The 25,368-nt window shown below is 40.5% G+C and overlaps 1 protein-coding gene across 4 annotated transcripts; it reads left to right on the plus strand.

Annotated features, from left to right (window-relative positions):
• The first annotated feature begins 16,363 nt into the window (after positions 1-16,363).
• On the plus strand, positions 16,364-23,152 carry NXT2 (nuclear transport factor 2 like export factor 2). 4 transcript variants are annotated; one of them, XM_047844882.1, is made up of 5 exons: positions 16,364-16,529; positions 17,512-17,596; positions 18,546-18,632; positions 20,167-20,311; positions 20,997-23,152. In XM_047844882.1, the coding sequence occupies exons 1-5, from the start codon at positions 16,432-16,434 to the stop codon at positions 21,176-21,178; spliced, it is 597 nt and encodes a 198-aa protein (XP_047700838.1). In that variant the 5' UTR covers positions 16,364-16,431; the 3' UTR covers positions 21,179-23,152. The 4 variants fall into 4 exon arrangements, with proteins under 4 accessions (XP_047700838.1, XP_047700839.1, XP_047700840.1 ...); XM_047844883.1 differs by lacking the exon at positions 16,364-16,529 and adding an exon at positions 17,203-17,358; XM_047844884.1 differs by lacking the exon at positions 16,364-16,529 and adding an exon at positions 17,245-17,391.
• The last annotated feature ends 2,216 nt before the right edge of the window (positions 23,153-25,368 follow it).

Here is a 25,368-nt window from a genome sequence, read left to right on the forward strand (position 1 = left end):
AATCCATAAAGGCCAGGCTCCCAGGGATGAAAGCAGGGTGAAACAAAATAGAGGAGTGGATCTGGGGGATCCAAGTCCAAAGGCAGTATATTGGGAAAATCCTTTCTTGCTTGGGGCAGGTCAGTCTTTTTCTACTTCAGCCTTCCACTGATTAGATGAGGCCCATCCATGTTACATTGGGCAATCTGCTTTATTCAAACTCCACCAATTTAAATGTTAATCTCATTCAAAAAACACTTTCAACAGAAATATCCAGAATAATGTTTGACCAAATGTCTGGGCACAGTCAAGTCGACACATTAAAATGAACCATCACAGTGTGTTGGTTCTGGCACAGATAGATCATTCTCTAAATCTTTTAATGATGGCAGTTGGGAAGAAACTTTGTGAACAGGATGGGTAACTCTATATCAGGGTATGTGTCTATCCCTGTGGGCACAGGGATGGTGGGAGAAATCTAATGTAATCAACCAGCCACCAGGAAACCGACTGGTCTTCCCAGGGGATGGTGCCATATCAGAGCCTCAGCACTGGCCTATGCTATTGGCATGTTGGACATCCAGCAGGAGTAGTAGCCAGAATCAACGTTACTAAGCTTTACAATGCCAGGCTCAGGCTGAACCTCTAACCCTGCTTGCATGTCCTTTCTAGTCATGAGTCAATCAGGCAAGCACCGGGGTGTCTGAGGAGAGAATCCAGTTGATATCCACAAGCTCAGTCTTCTTTCTCACCTGATCACTGAGAACCTCCTCTGGACAAATGCCCTCTGGCAGGCATTTATGTAGGGCATAACCATCTTCACACTCTGTGCCCATTTTGAGAGGTCCATCTACATTTCTTGTCCCTAAATCTTGTGTCGTCAGTTGTCCAGTTATGGTCTTTCCACATCCCTGACCAGCAAGTACATACCTCCGGCCATTTCTCCTTCCACACCAAGGGGATAACTTGGTGCTTCACTGTATTTCAAGGCCACTCAGAGTGGGCTTATAGTGCAGTGATATCCACTTCTAGCTGGTGATGTCCTACTGTGCCGATCCATGCATAAATCAGGCTTGTACTTCCTCTTTGACCTTTACCTGTTCGTAGGGAGCTCCCCATGAGGCCATAGGAAGGGCTTGAAGGGACATGGTGAAGGAGTGAAAGCAAGTACCATAGGATTATTGGATCACCTGCTCAAGCAGTTGCCTTTCAGACCTGATTGTGTTCAGTCCTGTATATAGCGCATCAATTTTATGGTGGAATACTGATGCCTATATTCATTTTATGATCCAGTGAATCAGTTAAATATGATCCAGTGAGTCAGTTAAAATATCCAGTTCATGATGGGAAATTTCAAGTCACATGATCTCCGTGTGCTGCATCATCAGGACTTCAGTCCCTCCAGGGCTTAGTAATGAGCCAGGAGCTCCCTTTCAAATGGGGAATTTTTGTCAGTCAGGGAGATCATGGCCTTACTCCAAACCCTTATGGTCTGTGATGTGATTGTATTTTTTTTTTCAAAAAAAGTTTTATTGATTGACATATAAGCATTATATATATTTAAGGCATGCAATGTGATTTTTTATATATATGCATTGTGAAATGATCACCACAATCAAGCTAATTCATATATCTATTACCTCCTCATAGTTACAATTCTGTGTGTGTGTGTGTGTGTGTGTGTGGTGAGACCACTTAAGATCTACTTTGTTAGCAATAGATAATACAGTATTGTTAATTATAGTCACTGCTGCATATTAAATCTTAAGAACTTCTCGTCTTGCGGTTCATGGCTTCGAGCCCCCCATTGGGCTTGGTGCTAACAGCTCAGAACCTGGAATCTGCTTCAGATTCTGTGTCTCCCTCTCTCTCTGCCCCTCCCCTGCTTGCACTCTGTCTCTCTCCCTCTCAAAAATAAATAAACATTACAAAATTTTTAAATTAAAAAAGAACACATTCATCTTGCATTACTAAAACTTTGTGCTTTTTGACCAACACCACCCACTTCTCCCTCCCCACCCCCCAGCACCAGCACCTGGCACCCACCATTCTACTCTCTGCTTTTTATGCGATGTGATTTTCTCTTTTTCTAATGTTTATTTATTTTGGGGGATAGAGAGAGCACATGTGGGGGAGGAGCAGAGAGAGAGGGAGACAGAGGATCCAAAGCAGATTCTGCACTGACAGCAGAGAGTCTGATGAGGGGCTCAAACCCACAAACTGCGAAATCATGACCTGAGCCAAAGTCAGACATTTAAATGACCAAGCCACCCAGGTGCCCCTGAGATGTGATTTTCTTATTGGTACTCGCCAGAGGCTTCATTCAGAAATTACATTTTCCACAGCCCTTCCTTATGACCCTCTATTTGTCATAAGGCCAAAGTGGTGGACAGCTTACCCCACACTCTGGACCCTTTTCTGTTCTGGGACCTACCTCCAAATAGGCAAGAATATCATACTCAAATATAGTTGGTGTATATTGCCTTCAAAATCCAAACGGGCCCACCAAGCACTGAGCCGCTTCCTTTAAGATGGACATTGGGAAGTACAGCAACTTTTCTCTTCTTTTAGAAGGATCCCTCAAGATGCACCAGATTGGATCCCTAGAAACATAACCTATTTGGCAGGATCCTGAGCCATCTCCCACCCTATCTATGGATATGTCTTCCCTAGGTATCTATGTTTCTTTCTACCTAGCGATCATCACATCTAATAGGTATAATATTGGCAATTTAATGGAACCGCGTGATCTTCTGTGAGATATAAAGATGATCAACCTCCCCCCCCCAAAAAAAACTATATTGTGACCAAGAACAGGAAAATTAGATTCACTCTGGGGTTAAGGCAGTAAAAATGCATAATCATACCTACTTCTGATTTTCATCACTGAGAGGATGGGAGGAAGAAGCATTTTCCGGGTCAATGGCTGGATACAAAGGGCCCAGAGTTGTGTTCATTTGCCTTCGCAAAAACACTACATGCAGAACTACACCTGTGGTTGATATGACCAGTAGATTAAGTTTGTAATCATTTGTTGTCATTCCCCTGAACCTGACTTTTGTACTGGTCAAGCAGGTAAGTTAAATGGTGGTGCGGTAGACATCACCACAGCTGCTTCTCTGTACCCTTATCTCTGCAAATCCTTCAGGGGTGCAGTATTGCTTTTGGTTTAGCCTGGATGTGGGATGGAGGAAACTTCCAGGGGCTTTTACTTGGCTACTTCCTAGCATAAGAGCGCTCATCCCTCAGGTCAGTGAACTAATGTGTGGATTCTATCAGCTACTAGGTATATCTAGTCATACTCTACATTCTGTGGCTATGGGAGAGAAAAAAAAACACACAGAATGGATCTCTCGTCCCACTGTAGCAAAGCCAGTATTTAATAGACAATCCAAACGTCGGGCATTTTCCCTGTCCCACTGCACAGTCACTTCCCCCCTGGGGAAGGCTTAGGTAAACACTGACAGTATATAACTGTGGTCATGTTGTGGGGTACCTTTTCAAATGGGTCCAACAGCCTCCTTGGTTGAGAAGCCCTAGGTCTATTAACAAGTGTAAAAACTGAGTAAGAGGTTGTGATTCCCCACTTTGGTGACTCGTGTTACATTTTTTTCCAACAGATCTAAAATTTGTACACCTATATAGAACCAGAAGCACTATAGTAAGCTGTCCATATATTTCATTTTGAGGGATCCTATTATCAATTAGCCACCACCACATTTCCCTCCATTCCAAAACACTCCAGTTGCCATTCCATCCCTGTGGCTCTCTGTAATGATCTGTTTCTGGTGGTTGTTACCATTAGGGATCTATCACGCTGGAAATCCATTATTCCCAATGTTATCAGGGAATCCAGCTGCACACCAACTGGACTCCTTCCTCTATAGTGCATCAAGGAAGTTCAAATGTTTCTACCTTAATAATTAGGCCATCATTGAGACATTGAGACCAAGGCTTGATTAGTAGACTACTAGTGCCAGTCCCCAGTACTTGAGTCCCATTCAATCTTGAATCCTGGGAGAGTGCACTTCCATCGATATATTTCCCTCAACCAATCTTAGGTTTCCTCCTCTTTTTTTTTTTTTAAATTTTTTTTTCAACGTTTATTTATTTTTGGGACAGAGAGAGACAGAGCATGAACGGGGGAGGGTCAGAGAGAGGGAGACACAGAATCGGAAACAGGCTCCAGGCTCTGAGCCATCAGCCCAGAGCCTGATGCGGGGCTCGAACTCACGGACCGCGAGATTGTGACCTGGCTGAAGTCGGACGCTTAACCGACTGTGCCACCCAGGTGCCCCGGTTTCCTCCTCTTTGATCTAACACATTTGGCAAGTGGTAAAGGGGTGCCTGGGTGGCTCAGTTGGTTAAGTGTCTGGCTTCGGCTCAGGTCATGATCTCACATTTTGTGAGTTCGAGCGCTGTGTCTGGCTCTGTGCTGACAGCTCAGAGCCTGGAGCCTGCTTCGGATTCTATGTCTCCCTCTCTCTCTGCCCACCCCCTGCTAATGCTTTGTCTCACTCTGTCTCTCTCTCTCAAAAATAAATAAACATTTAAAAAGGGTAAATATGTGAGTAAGCCAAAATAAACATGGACTCCATAAAACAATAATAATGTCTGATTTGTGGTATCAAAAAATGATAAATAATAAATATATACAAATAAGAACAGAGTGATCAGAGTTATAGTGTTCTATGCTCCTTGGGGGGATGGAAAATATATTGATTTACTTTAAACTTTATTAAATAAGCATGCTAATATTTCTAGGATAAGCATTAAAAGAATAGAAACATGGCATTTAACTTCTAAAGAGAAAAGGAAAAAGTGAGACAAACAGACACATATTTTTAAATATCAATACAAATGGAAGCAAAAAGTGAGGTAGAGGAAGAGAAACAAGAGAAGTAAGATAATGAGAAAGATCAAAATTAGATGTTATAATGTAGAAGTAAATCCAAATATACTAGTAACCACAGTAAACATAATAGACTAACCTCTTCAGTGAAAGCCAAAGACTGGATGTGAGAAAAGACTTCCAATTCCAGGTGTAAAGGAGTAGCATTTAGCAGACTAATTCTCCCCCTGGAAAAAGTTATAAAAATTACACAAAATATATACTTTAAAAAGTGTTTGGAGATACTAATAAGCAACCAACAAGAAAGTGTCAGCAGTTCTGGGATAAAGAGACCGATGTAGAGTTCAGGGCTACCCAAGTCTCTGAAATTTGGGGAGAAAAATCACAGAAAGAAAGGACTCACAGAGAAATGAGTTCCAAAATATGCATACGAATTCCCCTCAAATTGTTGGGAGACTCCTAAGCTACACATGTGCAGAGGGAGACTCCAAGAAACAAGAGATATTTTGGAGCCAATTCTCACCAGATGTGTGATTGTGCACATATCTTCCCAATTTCGCATTCCACTATGTCACATTGGTAACTTCACATTACCCATGGTGGGTGTATGTATGCCATGTAAATCAGAAAATACTACAAATCAAGGTTTCTTCAACCCCTGGAGAGCTGACTTCTCAGAACACAAAGGCATCCAACAATATATAGCCCTCTGGTAAAGATAAATATGTGGACAGGGGCGCCTGGGTGGCTCGGTCGGTTAAGCGTCCGACTTCGGCTCAGGTCATGATCTCATGGTCCATGAGTTCAAGCCCCGCGTCGGGCTCTGTGCTGACAGCTCAGAGCCTGGAGCCTGTTTCAGATTCTGTGTCTCCCTCTCTCTCTGCCCCTCCCCTGTTCATGCTCTGTCTCTCTGTCTCAAAAATAAATAAACGTTAAAAAAAAAAAAGATAAATATGTGGACAAATACAGAATCCTGTAATACTGCAATCATAGTGCAAAAATAACCTTTAACTCAGGTATGGAATTTAAAAGATAAAACTATAAAACATAACTATAATTATAAAACTATGTTAATGGATACAAAAAATAAAAAGATATATTTTATGGCATCAACCATAACACAATAAAACTAGAAATCACTACCAGGAGGAAAACTGAAAAATACACACGTATGTGGAGATTCAACAACACATTCTTTTTTTTTTTTTCCTGTAACTTTTTTTTTTAATGTTTATTTATTTATTTATTTTTTTATTTTTTATGAAATTTATTGACAAATTGGTTTCCATACAACACCCAGTGCTCATCCCAAAAGGTGCCCTCCTCAATACCCATCACCCACCCTCTCCTCCCTCTCACCCCCCATCAACCCTCAGTTTGTTCTCAGTTTTTAACAGTCTCTTATGCTTTGGCTCTCTCCCATTCTAACCTCTTTTTTTTTTTTTCCTTCCCCTCCCCCATGGGTTCCTGTTAAGTTTCTCAGGATCCACATAAGAGTGAAACCATATGGTATCTGTCTTTCTCTGTATGGCTTATTTCACTTAGCATCACACTATCCAGTTCCATCCACGTTGCTACAAAAGGCCATATTTCATTTTTTCTCATTGCCACGTAATATTCCATTGTGTATATAAACCACAATTTCTTTATCCATTCATCAGTTGATGGACATTTAGGCTCTTTCCATAATTTGGCTATTGTTGAGAGTGCTGCTATGAACATTGGGGTACAAGTGGCCCTATGCATCAGTGCTCCTGTATCCCTTGGATAAATTCCTAGCAGTGCTATTGCTGGGTCATAGGGTAGGTCTATTTTTAATTTTCTGAGGAACCTCCACACTGCTTTCCAGAGCGGCTGCACCAATTTGCATTCCCACCAACAGTGCAAGAGGGTTCCCGTTTCTCCACATCCTCTCCAGCATCTATAGTCTCCTGATTTGTTCATTTTGGCCACTCTGACTGGCGTGAGGTGATACCTGAGTGTGGTTTTGATTTGTATTTCCCTGATAAGGAGCGACGCTGAACATCTTTTCATGTGCCTGTTGGCCATCCGGATGTCTTCTTTAGAGAAGTGTCTATTCATGTTTTCTGCCCATTTCTTCACTGGGTTATTTGTTTTTCTCAACAACACATTCTTGAACAACCAATGGATCGAAGAAATCACAAGCGGAGTTAGAAAATATCTTGAGACAAAGGAAAATAAGAACAAAACATATCAAAACTCACGGGATGCAGCAAAAGCAGTGCTAAGAAGAAAATTTATAGCATTAAATGTGTACATTAACGACGAAGAAATATCTGGTCAATATCATAACTTTACACCATAAGGAATTAGAAAAAGAAGAACAAACTAAACCCACAGCCAGCAGAATAAAGGAAATTGTAAAAATTAGAGTAAAAATAAATGAAAGAGAAAAATTAGATCCGAAGAAAGCTCCAGGCTCTGAGCTGTCAGCACAGAGCCCGACATGGGGCTCAAACTCAAGAACTGCAAGATCATGACCTGAGCCGAAGTCAGAGGCTTAACCTACTGAGCCACCCAGGCACCCCAATAAGGGGAATTAAACTAAAAAGTTGTCTCCTCGAAAAGAGTGATAAAATTGGCAAATCTTTAGCTAGACTGACAATGAAAAAAGAAAGAACAAAGGTCTACTCTCATAGCAACTTTCAAGTATACAATACAGTATTGTTAACCAGAGTCACCATACTGTTCACTTTTAAAATGGTTAATTTTGTGTATGTGAATTTCAACTCAATTGAAAAAGATATTTTCTTTTTTATAATTTTAGAGAGAGAGAGAGCACATGTGGAGGAGAGGTGCAGAGGGAGAGAGAGAATCTTAAGCAGGCTCCATGCTGAGCAGGGAGCCCGACATGGGGCTCAATCCCAAGACCCTGGGATCATGACCTGAGCTGAAATCAAAAGTCAGACGCTCAACCAGCTGAGCCACCCAGGTGCCCTGCAAAAAGAGATATTTTCAAATAAATGGGTTTTTGCTTGTTTTGGTTTGGTTTTGCCAGCAGATGTGCACTACAAGAAACATGAAGGGGGACAACTTTAGGCTGAAGAAAATGATCCAGATGGAAGCAGGAAACTGCAGGAAGGAACAAAGAGCACTATTTACAGCAACAATAATAATATCCTGTAGGGTTCTTTTATTGTAATATAATATACATAACATAAAAACCAACTCCCATACAAATGTAAACACACATAGAAATACAATATATAATAATAGCACAAAACTTGAGAGATCAGAAAATGGAGTGAAATTGTTATATGGTTCTTACATGTTCAGGAAATGGTGAAAGTATGAATTTAAGATGAACTGGAATAAGTCGAAGACACATATAATAATCTGTGGGATAACCACAAAAGGAATTTTAAAAGAATGAATAACTAAGAAGTTATACGTGATAAAATGGGGTAATAAAAATACTTGAATAATAAAAAGAAGGCAAGAATGGAAAAATAAAGGATATGGCAAATGAACAAGCAGCAAGATGGTAGCTAGAAACCCAACTGTATTCAAGAGTTACTTAAAATGTAAATGGACTAAGCACTTCAACTAAAATTCAGAGACTAGGGGTCCCTGGGTGACTCAGCCTGTGCTATCAGCACAGTGCCTACTAGGGATTCTCTCTCTCCCTCTCTCTCTGCTCCTCCCCCTCTATCTCTAAATAAATAAACTTAAAAAATAACTAAATAAAATAAGGGTGACTGGGTGGCTCAATGAGTTAAGCATCTGACTCAATTTCAGCTCAGGTCATGATCCCACAGTTTGTAGAATTGAGCCCCATGTCCGGATCTCTGCTGACAGTGAGGAGCCTGCTTGGGATTCTCTCTCCCCGTCTCTCTCTGACCCCCTCTGCCACTCACGTTCTCTCTGTGTCTCTCAAAAATAAATAAACATTAAAATAAATAAATAGATAGATAGATAGATAGATAAAATACAAAGATTATCAGACTAGTTTTTCTTTTTTTATTTTAGAGAGAGAGAACATGACTGGGGGAGAGGGGCAGAGGGAGAGAGCAAGAGAAAGAGAATCTCAAGCAGGCTCCATGCTCAATGTGGAGCCTGACTTGGGGCTCAATCCCATGACGGTGGGATCATGACCCAAACTGAAATCAAGAGTCAGATGCTTAACCAACTGTGCCACCCAGGAACCCCTCCTTTCTTTTTTTTTTTTTAATGTTTATTTATTTTGAGGGGGTGGGGCAGAGAGATATGGAGAGAGAGAAACCCATGCAGGTTCCATGCTGTCAGTGTAGAGCCCAATATAGGGCTCGATCTCACAAACCGTGAGATCATGACCTAAGCCCACATCAAGAGTCTGACGCTTAACTGATTGAACCACCCAGGCACTCCCTGCCATTTTACTTTTATAGAAAACAAAATGCAACTACATACTGCTTAAAACTCAAATTATGGGCACCTGGGTGGCTCAGTTGGTTAAGCATCCGACTTTGGCTCAGGTCATGATCTCACAGTTTGTGGGTTCCAGCCCCATATCAGGCTCTCTGCTGTCGGCACAGAGCCTGCTCAGGATCCTCAGTCCCCTCAGTCTCTGCCCCTCCCCTGCTGTTCTCTCTTTCTCTGTCAAACAAATAAATACACTTTAAAAAACCTCAGATTAGGGGCTCCTGAGTGGCTCAGTCGACTAAATATCTGACTCTAGATTGTGGCTCTGGTCATTATCTGATGGTTTGTGAGTTCTAGCCCCGCATTGGGCTCTGCAATGGCAGTGTGAAGCCTGCTTGGGATTCTCTCTCTCTTTCTCTCTACCCCTCCCAGCTCGTGCTCTCTCTCAAAAAAAAAGTAAATAAAAATAAACTTAAAATTTTGTTTAACTCAGATTAAATAAAAGGATACAGAAAAGTTGAAAGTAAAAAGGGTATTACTATATTGTATATATTATATGTATATACTATATATTACTATATACAATGCAAATAGTAAAAAAGAAAGCAGTGCAGTTATATTCAAAGAGGCCAGCAGAACCCTAATACCAAAGCCTAACAAGGATATACCAAGAAAGTAAAATTGCAGGCCAATGTCTGTCCTGAACATAGATGCAAAAATCTTAAACCAAACACTAAGAAATGAATCCAGCAATGTATAAAATGAATTATGACTAAGTGAGGTTTAGCCCAGTAATGGAATCTTCATTAAATATTTGAAAGTCATCCAATGTAATTTATTATATTGGCTGAATAAAGGAGAAAGCTGCCAATAGATGCATAAAGGACATTTGATAAAATTTGACACCTGTTCATGATTTAAAAAAAAAAAAACATCAAACTAGGAATCGAAAAGAACTCCTCTAATCTAATAAGGGATTTTTTTTTTTAAGCTAGGATCATACTTAATGGGGAAATAGTGAATTATTTTCCCCTGAGATCAATTTATTTGTTCATTATCCCATTGATTGACATGTGCATTGTTTCCAGTTTGCAGCTATTATAAATAAAAAATGCTTAAAATGCTTAAGCCAGGGGCGCCTGGGTGGCTCAGTCAGTTAAGCGTCTGATTCTTGGTTTTGGCTCAGGTCATGATCTCTCAGCTTCATGGGTTCGAGCCCCACATAGGGCTCTGTGCTGACAGTATGGAACCTACTTGGGATTCTCTCTCTCTCTCCTCTCTCTCTGCCCCTTCCCCACTTGTGCTATCTCCATCTCTCTCAAAATAAATAAATAAACTTAAAAAATAAAAAAAATGCTTAAAGCCAGCGCTACAATGCAACAATATGGGTGACTCTCACACTATTTTTGAGTGAATGAAGGCAGATGTTAACGAGTACATACTCTATGAATCCTTTTATATGAAGTTATATAACTGACACAAACTATCCATGATCTTAAAAGTCATTATAGTGGCTACCTTTTGGGAGTACTGACCGGGAGAGAATAGGAAGGAGCCCTCCGGCACAGGAAATAGTCTCTGTTGCGATGCAGTTAGTGGTTATATGGGTGTATACTTTTTGAAATCCATCATGCAGTACACTTAAACTTTTTGGACATTAGGTAAATTATATACCATTAAAAAAATAGATATCAGGGGCACCTGAGTGGCTCAGTTGGTGAAGCGTCTGACTCTTGACTTCAGCTCAGGTCACGATCTCACAGTTCATGAGATCAAGCCCTGCATCGGGCTCTGCTCTGACAGCACGAAGCTTGCTTGGGATTCTCTCTCTCCCTCCCTCTCCCCTGAACTCTCTCTCATTCTCTGTAAATAGGCATTTTTAAAATAAAATACAAATACAAATATTAAAAAAACAGATACCAGGCCAAAAAAAAAAAAATCCACCTACATACAATTTACAAAAGACACAGCTCAGCATAAGAACTCAAAACATTGAAAGTAAAATGATGGAAGGGCACCTGGGTGGCTCAGTCGGTTAAGTGTCCAACTTCGGCTCAGATCATCATCTCACGGTTTGTGAGTTCGAGCCCGGCATCCAGCTCTGTGCTGACAGCTCAGAGCCTGGAGCCTACTTCAGATTCTGTGTCTCCCTCTCTTTCCCTGCCCCTCCTCCACTCACGCTCTGTCTCTCTGTCTCTCTGTCTCTCTGTCTCTCTCAAAAGTAAATAAACATTAAAAAAGGAAGTAAAATGATGGAATAAAAGTTTCACAAAGCAAATACTAGCAAAAAATTGTGGAGATCTATGTTAATATCAGGAAAACATATACATAAAGGTAAAAGGAATAGAGAAAAACTAAATGACTACAGGAAGCCCCTAACATTTTCCTTCTTTTTTTTTTTTTTTTTTGGAGGGGGCACTTTTTGGTTTGCTTATTTTGCTTATTATGGTGGGAGCAGGAAGAAGGTTGGAACTAGATGGGAGGGAGAAGTTAAGGAAGAAATAGATGTTTAGTATGAAGGTGACTTCTCAGATAGAGCCAAGTAAGACAAGGAGATTTTCAGATTTTAGTTTCTCATCTTGCTAATTAAATGTATGCCCCTGCCTGAACCTTACATTATGATGTTCTGACAATGATAACTCACATTTGTCTAAGAAATTTGCCGAGTGGTTGAGCCAGGGTCTTAGTGGAACTTCCCCAAACCTGAGAGTTCAACCAATACAAAAGCCTTATTGTACGTTTTGCTTCTGGAAATAATTACTTAAAGAAAAAGAAGTTTCCAGCAGAGTTGAAAGAATTGTTCTCCCCTGAATATAAGACTTGTGAATACCCCATAGAGGAGGCAATTGAAAAGTAATGAGGTGAAAATGGATTATTTTCTCACTTCTTTCCTGAAAGGAAGAAAAAGTTCCCTTCATAAGAAATTAGTTCACACCTTCACTTCCTTCAGAACTGATTCAGAATGGGGATAAAAGCAAGCTAAAAGGAGGAGAAATTTTCATTTGGTCATTCTCTTTTGACCACTTACTTTGCGTAAGTTTTTTTTACTCAGTGCCAGTGGTATGAGTAAATGTTTAATATATGAGAAGCACATAAAGTTAGCCCCTTAAAATCCAGTAAATATATAAATAATAAAAGGCATACCATAACAGTGTCTTTCAAAAGGTATACCAGAGTGGTATCTAGACAGAGCTCTGGAATGGCAGAGTTGAGGACCTCTGTAAATTCACTCCTCCATAAAAGCAATGAAAACACTGACAAACATTGACAAAATTAAGTTTTTCAGAACTCTGGAAATTAAGCAAACACTTGCAAAAGTGTGAGGAGCATGTATTCAAGAAGGACATCAGGGTTTGTAGTGTTGTAACTGGACCTACGCACCCTCTCCACCGCTCTATGGTAGTGAAAAGACAAACCACGGAATGAGACAAAATATTTGCAAATCACATGTCTGATCAGAGACTTGTATCTAGAATATATAAAGAATAACTAAAGCACAATAATAAAAATACCAGTTAATTTTTTAAATAAACAAAGGATCTGAATAGACATTGCTCCAAAGAAAATAAACAAATGGCCAATAAGCTCAGGAGAAGATGCCCTAGATCATCAGGCATCAGGGAGATACAAATTGAAAGCACAGTGAGCTATCACTTCACACCGACCAGGATGGCTATAATAAAAAAGCTAAGCAATGGCAAGTACTGGTGAGGAAGTGGAGAAATTAAAAACCTGACACATTGCTGGTGGTGTAAAATGGTGCAGCCACTGTAGAAAACAGTCTGGCAGTTCTCTAAAACATTAAACAGGTTTAAAACAAGACAACAGGCCCCAAATGAGTTGCTTATCCTAAGCCCCACATCATCAAACCAAGACTTAATTATGCTTTTGGCTCTCCCGGAACTGGAGTCTCAAGCTAGTCACCAGGAATTGCCTGATCAACTCTAGCTGGGGAACCAGCACCAGGAATCGCCTGATGAGTTACTACTAGCAAGTAACCTTGGAATAACGAACCTGCTTTTTTGCCTAGGAGAACTTCCTGGTTCCTTTCCCTTTCTGCCTATGAAAGTCTTTCATTTTGCACGGCTCCTCAAAGCTCCTTTCTATCTGCTAGATGGGATGCTGCCCAATTCATGAATTGTTGAATAAAACCAATAAGATCTTCAAAATTTCCTCTGCTGAATTTTATTTTTTTAACATATAAGTTACCATATGACCCAGAAATTCCACTCCAAGACTCTCTATCGAAGAGAACTGAGGACATATATCCATACAAAAAGTCGTACACAAATGTTTATAGAAACATTATTTATAATATCCAAAAATTGGAAACCACCTAAATACCCATTAATGGATGAATGGAAAAATAAAATGCGGTAGATCCATACAACAGAACATTACTCTGCAATTAAAAGAATTGGAGTTATGGATAGATGCTACAGCATGGATGAACTTTGAAAACATTATGCTAAGACACATATTGTCTGATTCTATTTATATGAAATGTCCAGAATAAGCAAATCTATAGAAACAAGAAGTACACTGGTGGTTCCAGGAGGTGGGGGGCAAGAGGAGAGGTAACTGACTGCTAATGAGAAGGAAAGGGGTTAGGGGTGCCTGGGTGGCTCAGTCGGTTGAGGGTCCGACTTCAGCTCAGGTCATAGTCTCACGGTTCATGGGTTTGAGTCCTGCACCAGGCTCTGTGCTGACAGCTCAGAGCCAGGAGCCTGCGTCGGATTCTGTGTCTCCCTCTCTCTCTGCCCCTCCCCCACACACACTCTGTCTCTCTCTGTCTCAAAAATAAATAAACATTAAAAAAAATTTAATGAATAACCATTATATAAAAAAAAAAAAGAAGGGAGGGGGTTCTTTCCAGGGCATTGAAAATGTTTTCAAATTTCATGGTGGTGTTTATGTGACTCTGTGAATATACTAAAAACCACTGACCTGTTCACATTGAATGGGTAAAATGTAAGGTATGTTACTTGTATCTCAATCAAGCTGTTTTTAGAAGCACTCTCTGATGTGAACAGGACAAGGGTGACTAGCCAACTTAGTTGGTAGGGCATGAGACTTAATGCGAACAGTCTGGCTGCCAATCAGAGACCGAAGAGGAAGGCCCTGACTGCTCGGATCACTTCCCTGATTGTTCTAAACTAGCCCATCTCAAACTCAGAGCAAAGTGAAGATTCAGATAGGGATGGTAGTAATTCCAAAAGGCCTTAATTCCATTAGGTCTGTGGCTGGCCAGGAAAAATGGCTGCACAGCATAGCCATAAACAATCCAAATCAACCCAGCATATTGTTACTAAAGAGCACCCAACCTTCTCCCAGACTGTACAGGTGCCTCTCAATACACCAAGGCTATCTAATATGTCCCAACTTCATACTCTCGAATAGATGGCTGCATAATCCCTGCTGAGGGTAGAGGAAAATTATATTCCTCGAGCAGGGACTGTATACACATAACAACAATGTTATGAAGTATGTGTTAATATTATTATTTCTATTTTACAGATTGGTAGACTGAGGCATGGAATAGTTAGGTAATTTGGCCAAGGTCACAGAGCTCCTCAGTGTCATGGCGAGCATTTGAACCCACGGTGGTACCAAGAACAGTATGCTTAACTAGGATGCCATTCTGTGTCCCAAGAAAAGCCTTTTCATACCCTTCCTAGTCAATCTCCCTGCTTTTTACACGTGTGCAATTATCTAGTGAAGAGCTATTCCATGTCTTGTTTGCCTGGTTCCCATTTGTCCCCCTAAACATAGTTTTCATTTGGTTTAAATTCACGGTTTTGAGCAACCAGAACCCAACATTGTAGGAAACAATGATGTTTGCCCAGCATCCTGCCCTTGTAACACATCAATAAAAGTGCACACAATTCTGTGCAAACATTCAGGGCAAAACTCTGACCCTTACCACCACCTCTAGCTCAGCTTTCCCCTTTCAGTACTCCCAACACTCTAGTTCCCAGCACTATTGTTCCCCCACCAATAGACAACATGGCCATAGAACAGGCCACAGCCTTTGGTGTTCTGGGGACATGAAATGAAGGAAGGCTTCACGGAGAAGGTTGCATCTTCTCTGGTCCCTGAAGGGCAGGTAGAAATGTAGGGAACAAACATTTTAAAAGAAGCATAGTTTAAGCAAATGCATGACTATCAGAGTGTTCTGAGAGCAAAGAGTTTGGGATCAGACAGCTGTGGGTTGAAAGCTGGGCCATCTTAACCAACTTACTTAACCTCTTTGAACTTCACTTTAAATTCTTAAAAACCTAGATAATAATATGTCTCTCTCCAGGGGTGAGGATTGAATGAACTTATAATAAAAACTAGACACATTCTAAGCTCTCAGTTAAGAAATACAATCACCTATAAAGCAGTAAACATGACATTTTTGGCAAGCAGTGGTAGTTAACTTTGCCAATGTTGGTAAATAATGGCAGAGAAGTCTGGAAAGGCAAATTGAGACCAGATCTTTAAAGATTAGGAAAATCTTGGAAAAACGAAAAGAGTTATAAAGTTTGTATATAAAAGAGAGAAAGAAAGAGAGGAGAGAAGAAGAGACGGGAGGGGAAGGGAAGGGGGGAGGGGAGGGGAGTGGAGAGAGAGAGGTTGCTTGAAAAAAATGACCAGAATCGAGCAAGTTACTTGGAATTCCTCTGCAGTTCATTAATGTTTTATTGTGTAGCCTTCCCATTATATTGTGAACTATATGAGGATACGAATCATGTCTATTTTGTTTACCACTCTATTCCCAGAACCGTGCACAGTGTCTAATCGATAGTATGTGCTCAATATTTGTTGAATGAACAAATGAATTATGATGATGGGGGTGGTAAAAATAAAGATTACAAGAATTTAAGCACAGATCACTAAACGAATGCATAAGATTGGAAGTGCGGAGGAAATAATGAGTTGAAATTTTGGACTCAAGCAGTTCAAGAAGCCTGTAGTGCATTTTGGTGTTCACATCTAGCGAAATTCCGTATGTGGCCCTGGAGATCAGAGAAGAGGTGGGGGCTGGAGATGTGTTACTATGTATGATTCATTAGCATACGAGTAGCAATTGACATCACGCGGGAAGAGAGAAGTTTTAAAACGAGACATCCCCCGGAAGTGACGCCACTAAGCGGGGGGTGAGGGGGGTGCGCAATAGAAGGAAGCTGGTGCGCTGGCAGTTGAAGCTAGTCTGAAGAGGGGAGAGCCGCGGGGGAAAAAAAACACGTTCAAGTATGAGAAGATACAGAAGAGACTGGTCTCGTGAAGATTCACGAAGATACCAAGGAAGGAGGGACTATTATGATGAGGAGCCACAAACCAGTTATGGGTGGTAAGGCTATAGAGATATCTAACTGATTTGATGACCCACAAGTTGTTGGTGTCTTTGAGGTGAACGGTTTTAAAGGATGCCGGAGAGTGTAGGCAGTTTGTAGTGGTAGTTAAATTGTTTGAACTTGAACCCCAACTAGTTTGTGACCCTGAACAGGTTAATCACACTGTGCCTTAACTATAAAACGGAGATGACTGTCTCATATTGTTATTGAAGTAATAAGTGAAGTAATATGGATTAAAATGCTTAGAAAAGTAACTTTGCTCGTGGTCACCACTCAGTAAAATTTTAGCTGTTAAGAGAGTAGGTTGCAGAAGGCGGGTGAGTGGTGGTGTATACTAATCTTCATTTGAGGTCTGAGAGACAAAAAAAAAAAAAAAGCCTCCCAGAATGAAGTAACTTGATAAGCCTTTCCTTATGAATAGCGCAAAATCAAACTGTGAATAATTTCACAAACGCTACAGAGACAGGTAGGATTCAATTCAGTGAGGCTAGATTCTTCCAGAATGTTCCAGAACTTTAAATCTGTCTCCACCAGTCATGCGCGGTGTGATTTCCATCCTTTCCCCAAGCTCCACCCCTTTTTCCTATAGGCTACTGATACAGGTCTCTCCGGGCGTTTCTCGTTGGTCTTCGGCCAGCTTTGGCCCCGCCTTCTGAAGCAAAGAAGTCCTCCTATTGGGCCATTCAGATATTTTTAGCTTGTCCCACGTCCTTGGGAAAATGGATACTTTCTGTCAGAGTATCCAATTAACGAAAGCTGAGTGATTTTTCTTCCCGACGAAGTAGAGAAATATCAAACAAGCGAATACAGGAGACGGATGGGAGGGTACGGTCGGAACTGAAGGGAACTGTACTTAAGGTTGGAACGTCGGGCTGCTTTTAACAACGGACCGAGCTACTTCCGGGAGAGAATGGGCGGGTGGAGAATTCGGCGTTTGGCGGGTTTAGCTGTCTCCCTAAATATTTGATCCTCCCGCAGCCGAGGGAGACGGACACGTGAGGAGGCAGTGACGCCGCCACCGCCGGAAAAACCAGCTTCGAGCTCCCTGATGGCCACGTCTGTGGTGAGTGCCCGGGCCGCGGCAGGGTGCCGTGGCGCCGCGACTCGGCCGGCTGAGGGGAGGGGCACTGGGCCGGGCTGGCTGGTGGTCACGTGGTCCAGTGGCGAATCAGGGCCTGGCCCGCTGGGCCTCGGGGCGGGGCCCGCTCTCCGTAGCCCCCTTGGGTCCCTATTCCCCCACTCCCCCCAACCGCCCGGACTCCCGGAGTCTGTGCAGTTGCTTTGGGTTGCTGGAAAGGACCCCGAGATGAGAATTGGTGGGAGGCAGGAATGTTGGGGTTTGTTTATGGCTTGCGATCTTTTTTCTCCATTATCTTTCCATCACCTGGTAGAGAAATGAAACTTAAATCTTAATGCAAATAATAGGGTGGGTTCAGTGAATGGCTGGGGGAAAAGGTACTTAATCTCCCGGCAGGAGAAAACCCCCGACAACATCTCTCTTCGTCTTTACAGTTGTTTACAAATGCCAGTGAATTTTTACGTAATATGAGGAAGTTTCCTGTCTTGTTTTCAAGTATTTTATTGAACTGTATTTGTACCGTTTTTTTTCCCCACTGAACAACTCCTTGTGGTAACTTCTGGCTTAGAGAACTCAATGCTCCCCCCCTCCTTTTTTAAAGGTTCAGACCACATCATTTTTATTAAAGTGAATGTTTTGTAAAATACTGGAAGCCTAAAAAGCCTTAACAGTACCAGTTACAAAGCAAAGATTGTAAATTCATATTTGAGAAAAACATTCACTAATGAGGGATGAGATGCCCTTAATATATGTATCTTAAAATGGTGAAAAATGTAAAAACTGGAAACTTTTGAGCCCCGAACTTTGCAATGTCCAAATTTATATGGAAAAATGTGAGCTGTGTATAGAGCTACAATCATCAGCTTCTGTTGGTTTTCTGTTTGTTAGGAGTTGGAGGCGGTGGTAATGTACACTTACGAATTTTTTCTTGTAGGATTTTAAAACTCATGTAGATCAGGCATGTAGAGCTGCTGAGGAATTTGTCAATATTTACTATGAGACAATGGACAAAAGAAGACGGGTGAGTGTTAGAGACTCTATTACTCTTTATTAAGTACCAGGTTTTTTGGTCTTTTCTCAGTCAGTCATTCATCTGACTTGCATAAGCGATGATTGTAGACTTGCTCTTTAATAAAGTGCATTGTTTAGGGAAGGATTGGTGTGATATCATGGAAGTGTGGGCTCTGGAATCCTAACTCAACTTTGAGTTGAGTTTACCTAGTTGAGTGACCTTGGGCAAATTGCCAACGTTTCGTAACTTCATTTTACTTTTATGGTGGTAAATGGGAACTAACTTACTGCACTTGACATGGCACCTGACATATTTACTTAAATATGTTACCTTTTTTAATCCCATCATTCAGCCAAGATGGTTAAAATAGTATTATAGTGCTAGTGAAGGAGCTTGGCACTACAGGGACTATTCCTTGATTTGCCCATTTAATTTCGTATATTAATAATTTCTGATTAAAGCTCATGGCTATAGTTGGTACTCAGAAATAGGATCCACATGGTTTGGATACTTTTAGTATCCAACAGTGCAAGTTATCATTTCGTCAGCTTTTTTGTTGTGATTTATCCCTGAGCGGTATCTTCTCAGTGATTTTTTCAGTGTGTGCTCCAGCCTTGCCTAGGTCTTTTATCCACACAGGATTGCCTTAGAGAATGTTCTTTATGCTGCAGATACAGAAGTTAATATCTTATCTCTAAAAATGTCTTTTTTTTAAGACAGAAGATAAAAGAAGTTTCTGGTACTTGATGTTTGATGACATGGACAGGGGCAAGGGACCTGACAATGGATGTTTTTTGTGTCTTGCTGCTTTCAAAAACAAAGTAGCAAAAAAAAAAAAAAGGCAACATAGTTTATTACCAGAGTCAAGATAATGGGCTTGTGTTTTAATCCAAGTGAAGTTATAGAATTAAGCAAATAATGTGTCCTGTGAGACACTAAACTCCTGTGACCAGGGAGTTAACTGTTGGATTTTGCCTTATTTCAGCCTTAACTACTTGACTTATCGAGGACTCTGCTTTACCAAGTACTCGTGATTCCTTTGAACAAAATATGCTGTTTGCATAGTAGTAAAAGGAATTCTTCCTAACCTACAGCAATAAATGGTTCAAACATTAAATGACTCACACTTACAGGAACCCTAGGGTTGGAATGTATGGGTAGGACCTGATTGGCAACTTTGTTAATTCTCAGAACTAGAAAACTGAGGGAGACTAAACCTGGTTTGGGGCTGCGTGTGCTTGAAATTTGTGATGGTTTACTTCATTTTAACACAGAAAGCAAAACTTTACATTTAAAACTTTCTTCCAGTTGGGAGGCCAAGTTTTTTTTGTGGCTAAAGTGAAGTATCTATTCAGGCCAAGAGTCTATAGAAGGCAGCCACCTTGCTCACAGTGTCTTCCAGCAACAGGGGGCGAGAGGAGTAGAGGTGGAAGTAGCACCGTGGAAATGTTTATCTGCCACCTGTAACCCTTCAACCCATTTCTGTAAGATGCTTCCCCAGAAACAAAAATCCTCATCTTTTTTTTCTTTTCTTTCTCTTTAGGCACTAACCAGGCTGTATCTGGACAAGGCCACTTTAATATGGAATGGAAATGTTGTTACAGGGCTAGAAGCCCTAACCAATTTCTTTGATATGTTGCCTTCTAGTGAGTTCCAGGTCAATATGTTAGATTGCCAACCAGTTCATGGTAAGATCATGGTCTTTCTGTGTCTTTTGTCTTCCTCTAGCGAGCACTGAGCTTTAACACCAAAAGCAAACGTGCAACTCTTAGCCACAGAAGTAATTACTTTTTTGAGCAAGTTAAAAATGAAAAATTCAGGGGTACCTGAGTGGCTCAGTCAGTTAAGCATCCAACTCTTGGTTTTGGCTCAGGTCATGATTTCACGGTTTGTGAGTTCGAGCCCTGCGTCGGGCTCTATGCTGACAGCTCAGAGCCTGGAGCCTGCTTCAGATTCTGCATCGCCCTCTTTGCCCCTCCCCTGCTCATGCTATGTCTGTCTCTCTCAAAAATAAATAAACATTAAAAAAATTTTTAAAAGGAAGCAAACTAAGAAACAGCTCTGTTAGAAACCCAATGAAGTATGGATAAATGCAGGAACCAAAGGGTCCTGTGCTAGATATAAGCTCTTCACTTAGAAACTTTAGTGTACCCCAAATCTTTCCGGACTGCAAATAATTTTAATATGCTTTGAAATGATTATTTAGTTTTCTGCTTTTTGAGAGCACAGGTTCAAGATTGTGCTCAAGGTCGAGAAAGTTGATGAAACTCTTTTGCTGTGTCAAATTATAAGCATTGTAGTTTAAGCCTGAAAATCTGTTTATTGAGAGAAACTGTGACCTCTTCTCTTTTTTTTTCCTTAATGTGGGTGAAGAGCAAGCTACTCAGGCCCAGACCACAGTTCTTGTTGTGACCAGTGGAACTGTGAAGTTTGATGGAAACAAACAACACTACTTCAACCAGAACTTCCTGCTGACCGCCCAGTCTAATCCTCAAAACACCGTGTGGAAGATTGCAAGCGATTGCTTTCGTTTCCAAGATTGGGCTAGTACTTAAAGTCCATTCTTCTTTGGTCCATTAGTTCCAGCAACAGAAATTTATGTGAAGTAATTCATTTCATTGTGGAAGCACTAGAAACTAGTATGTGCCGAAACTGTGTTTCTTTAATACTTTTTTTATTCATAGCAGCGCCTTTTCTAGCAGCTGCCAGTTTGGATCGTTGCCCTTAAGAGCTTTAATGCTAGTTTTTTACATGCCTTATATGCATTTCACTCATGACATTCTTACAGTTATATTGTACACATGGTCTCTGTATTAACATACTCACTGTGAGCCCAGCCTATTGCAAAAATGAAATTCTTTTATAATATTATCTATGGGATTTCAGCACAACATAACTCTCTGGGAGAAAGCGGAGTTTTTCATTGTTATTAGATTAAGTTTTTAGTAAGACATAGAGCTATTGCCAGTAAATGCTGGTAATGCAGTTTTAACCTAAGGCTTTTCCAAATCAGTTCAGTGAAAGTATTACTAATACAGGTTTGCATAGCTGCCCTGATGTACTAGCATTTAGAGATGTTCAGTCGTCTTTTTTTCATGTTAAGTATTTGTTTTATGTCGGCATGTTTCCCTATGGAGTGAATTTATTTACTAAAATGTTCCCAGTTGATACTTGAGCATTAGATATACTCAGTGGTTTTCAAAGTAAAACTACTTAAAAAGATTTTTTGTGGCAGCTCCAAGTTTATAACGTTAGGTACCGAATGGTATAGTAGGACTAATATAGCTTTATTGGGAGAATGGGGAGTGAAAAATGGAGAGATCCAAGGTTGGCCAAAAGTTAAGAAGGGTGGCCAAATGGTACATTTTTGGTACTTGTTTTCTACCTCCTGAAAATATCACCTGTTTTTAGGGTTTAAGTCATAAATTGTCCTTGCCAAATGGTCCCGAGTGTCACTTTTGTTCTAAGAATGATTTTGAAAGGTTCTTCCAGTTCGCCTCATACTTCCCACCAATATTTATCTCAAATGTATTCAAGAACTTATGGGGGTTAAATGTCAGCAATAAGCCTGACCCTGCAGGGTCTGACAGGAAAGTGGGAAACAAAGTCATTGCTATATATTTGGGACACTCTTACCTGCTAAGTCTTCCATGTGAACTTCAGGCGAAACGTCTCCTGTGTATTACCCACCCCCAAAGTAAGTGATTTGTTCTCTGTTGTTTACACTGTCGTCTGCATTTTTTTCAATTACTTATTTAAAGTTAAAGTTATTTAATTTGACGCGCTGTTCTTCTGTGAAGCAAATGGAACTATTTTTAAACATGTTCCTGTTATGTGGCTAGGTCTCTGTCTTTTTTAAAGAGAGAAAAGAGGAAGGCAGGTTTTCATCAACTCCTAGGCTTCAAAAGAACAGACTGATTCATGTTGCATCTCGACATCTAAAGAGAAAAGGCTAGCGTTGGTTTTTTGTTACACTTTAACATTTTTTCCATTCTTGTGTTTATTGTTTCAGTGTTTTTAAGCTACACGTGCCAGCTTCATTTCTCCATTGCAACTCAGAGTCCCTGTTTCTCACCACTTACTTTGAAAACAAGCAGTTCATTTACTGTTGCCCCAAACTACTCATTTTACTTCTGATAATAGAACCAACTAGGAGAAGGAGGTGGAACAGAAATTTAGACCACACTCCGTTGTGGTACTGAGCAAAGCTTACATGGTATATTCTACTCAAAGTGAGCTTATTCTAATCTGGGGTTGGCCATTTAACACCTGTATCAGCAAAAGCCAGTGCCCAAACACTGCCCTTTCCCTTGTAGAGAACAGTCTCAAGTAAAAGCTGCATATAACTAGCAATAACTGAATTGAGCAGTTATACTGTATTGTTTTACGATTCCTATATACATTGATTTTTCCTTCTGTATAACTTTTAAATGGCTGGAACTACTCTTCTGTGGACTAAGACTGTATTTTTGACATGCACATATTTTTGTAACTTGAAAAAATAAAATAAAATTTTCCTTGTGACAGGTTTTCTCAAGCTTGTTTTAAGGTCTTTTGGTTTTTCTTTTGAAGACTCCAGAAATGACTACCTGTATAATATAAAGTTTCTGTATGATGCAAAGTTTTCAAATTAAACATACACACACACACATTAGAGTGTTGAAAACAATGGTTGACAACCTGGATTTTGTCTCTTCTCTAACCTGTGTTCTTTTCCTACCAAATGTTCACATCCTGATATCACCTGTTTGAGGTAGCAGGATTCTGGCGAGATGTTGAAAATTTTAACCCTGAGAAACTAGCCAAAATGCTGGATTCCATAGGCAGTTAAACCAAAAGAGTTGGTTTCCAAAAAGAATGGTCTCCTTAAATTCAATTCTACATTAAAAATATGTCAACAGAGGGGCGCCTGAGTGGCTCAGTCAAGTGACTCTTGATTATGGCTTATGTCATTGTCCCAGGGTCATGGGATCAAGCCCCATGTTGGGCTCCACAATGAGCGTGGAGCCTGCTTGGGATTCTCCCTCTTTGCCTCTCCCCCTACTCACGCCTGCACTTGCTGTCTCTCTAAAAAATGAAAAAATAATTTAATGTCAACAGACACTTGGAGAGGAGGGAGAAGATGCAACACCCCTTGAAACCAACTACCATTTTTCATCTTCAAAGATGCACATATTTTTCACAAGTTAATATCCCTGAAATTGGTATGGATCATAAACATGTCAAATCATAGTTTAATCACCTTTTTTCCTTTTCTCAGTAGTACACAAAATACTGCTGAGTCTCAAATTGATGGCATCTTAGATTAGACTGATGAAGTCCAGTAAGGAGTTGCCTAGATAAAAAATGGTTAGGAATCTAATCTACTTAGGTCTAAATTTGTAGGCAGTGGAAGTAATCAGCTATCAGCCTAGGAGGCCTGTAACTCAAAACTCAAATTCTGCCAAGTTACTTGTGTTTCTATATGGCTAGAAGAGCCACAGACCTTATTTAAACGTACTTGAGCCTTGGAGAATTGGAGTCAACATTTTCCTGATTTTTGAAAGTCACCTAGTGATATAAGATGTGTCTAAAAAGATAGTACCAGTGAGATTAAAGGGCACATGTGTTTGGGGAAGGAGCAAGCAGGCAACAAAAAGCAAGAAGCTAGCATGTGTTTTATTGTGGAATGTTTCTGGATTAACTTGCTTGAAACTAGTGAGGCAGGAAATTGGTAGAAGGGGACTTCACTTGCTGATTCTTGTTATAATATGATTTAATACACGGTATAAAGGATAAGGCTGGTATAAAGGATAACCTGTCTAGGGGGGAAATGATAGGGCAGATTTGGCTTTTTGGTTTAACAGTTGGCTTGATACAATGAAAACATTTCATCAAAACACTTGCCTCCCAAACTTCTGTATTCTATTTTTTCCCAGAGCACCTGGGTGGCTCAGTCTGTTAAGCGTCAGAGTCTTGATTTCAGCACAGGTTGTGCTCTCATGGCTCGTGAGTCCGAGCCCTGCTTCCTGCTGTATGCTGACAGCAGGGAGCCTGCTTGGGATTCATTCTCTCCCTCTCTCTGCCCTTCCCCCACACACACACTCTCTCTCTCTCTCTCTCTCAAGAATAAGTAAAGAAATATAAATTAGTTAATAAATATTTGCCCTTCTTTGCCAAATGCAGGTTTCTGTACAAAAGAGTTCTCAGTGACTATCAGTGGCCTATATAGATCAGTCTTGCTTCCTAGAGAAGCACTAAAAGGAGGAAATATGTTGTTGGAGGGTCTTAGGATACAGCCTGCATCTCAAATTGAGGTGTATATATCCTCTAGATCAGTGGTTTTCAAAGGTTTTGCTCTAACGCACAATAAGTACAAAATAGCACAATCCAGCACGCAGATGCATAAATGTAACAAACTAATTCAAATGTTATGTCCAAAATAAAACTCATGTTTCCTACTTTCAGATTGTTTCTGGTAATTTCCATTTCATTGTATTGATTTTATTTTATTTTTATTTTTTTGAAAATTCTGTTCACAGCCACTGAATAGACTTTTTCCAACTTCTTAATGGATTATATCAGCAGTTTGGAAAACACAAAAATAGAGCAAATATATTATTTTCACTATCACTTTCTAGTGTAGGCTGGGGTCGGGTCGGCTTCCAGAAAGTGGTACCGTGGGTCAACAATGTCACCCTGACTTAGAAATGATCAAAAACTTCCTCCTCCCGGGTGTGTCATATTTGTGGAGGGCAAAGAAGGG

This window comes from Prionailurus viverrinus, chromosome X, assembly GCF_022837055.1.
Source record: "Prionailurus viverrinus isolate Anna chromosome X, UM_Priviv_1.0, whole genome shotgun sequence".
NCBI lineage: Eukaryota > Metazoa > Chordata > Mammalia > Carnivora > Felidae > Prionailurus > Prionailurus viverrinus.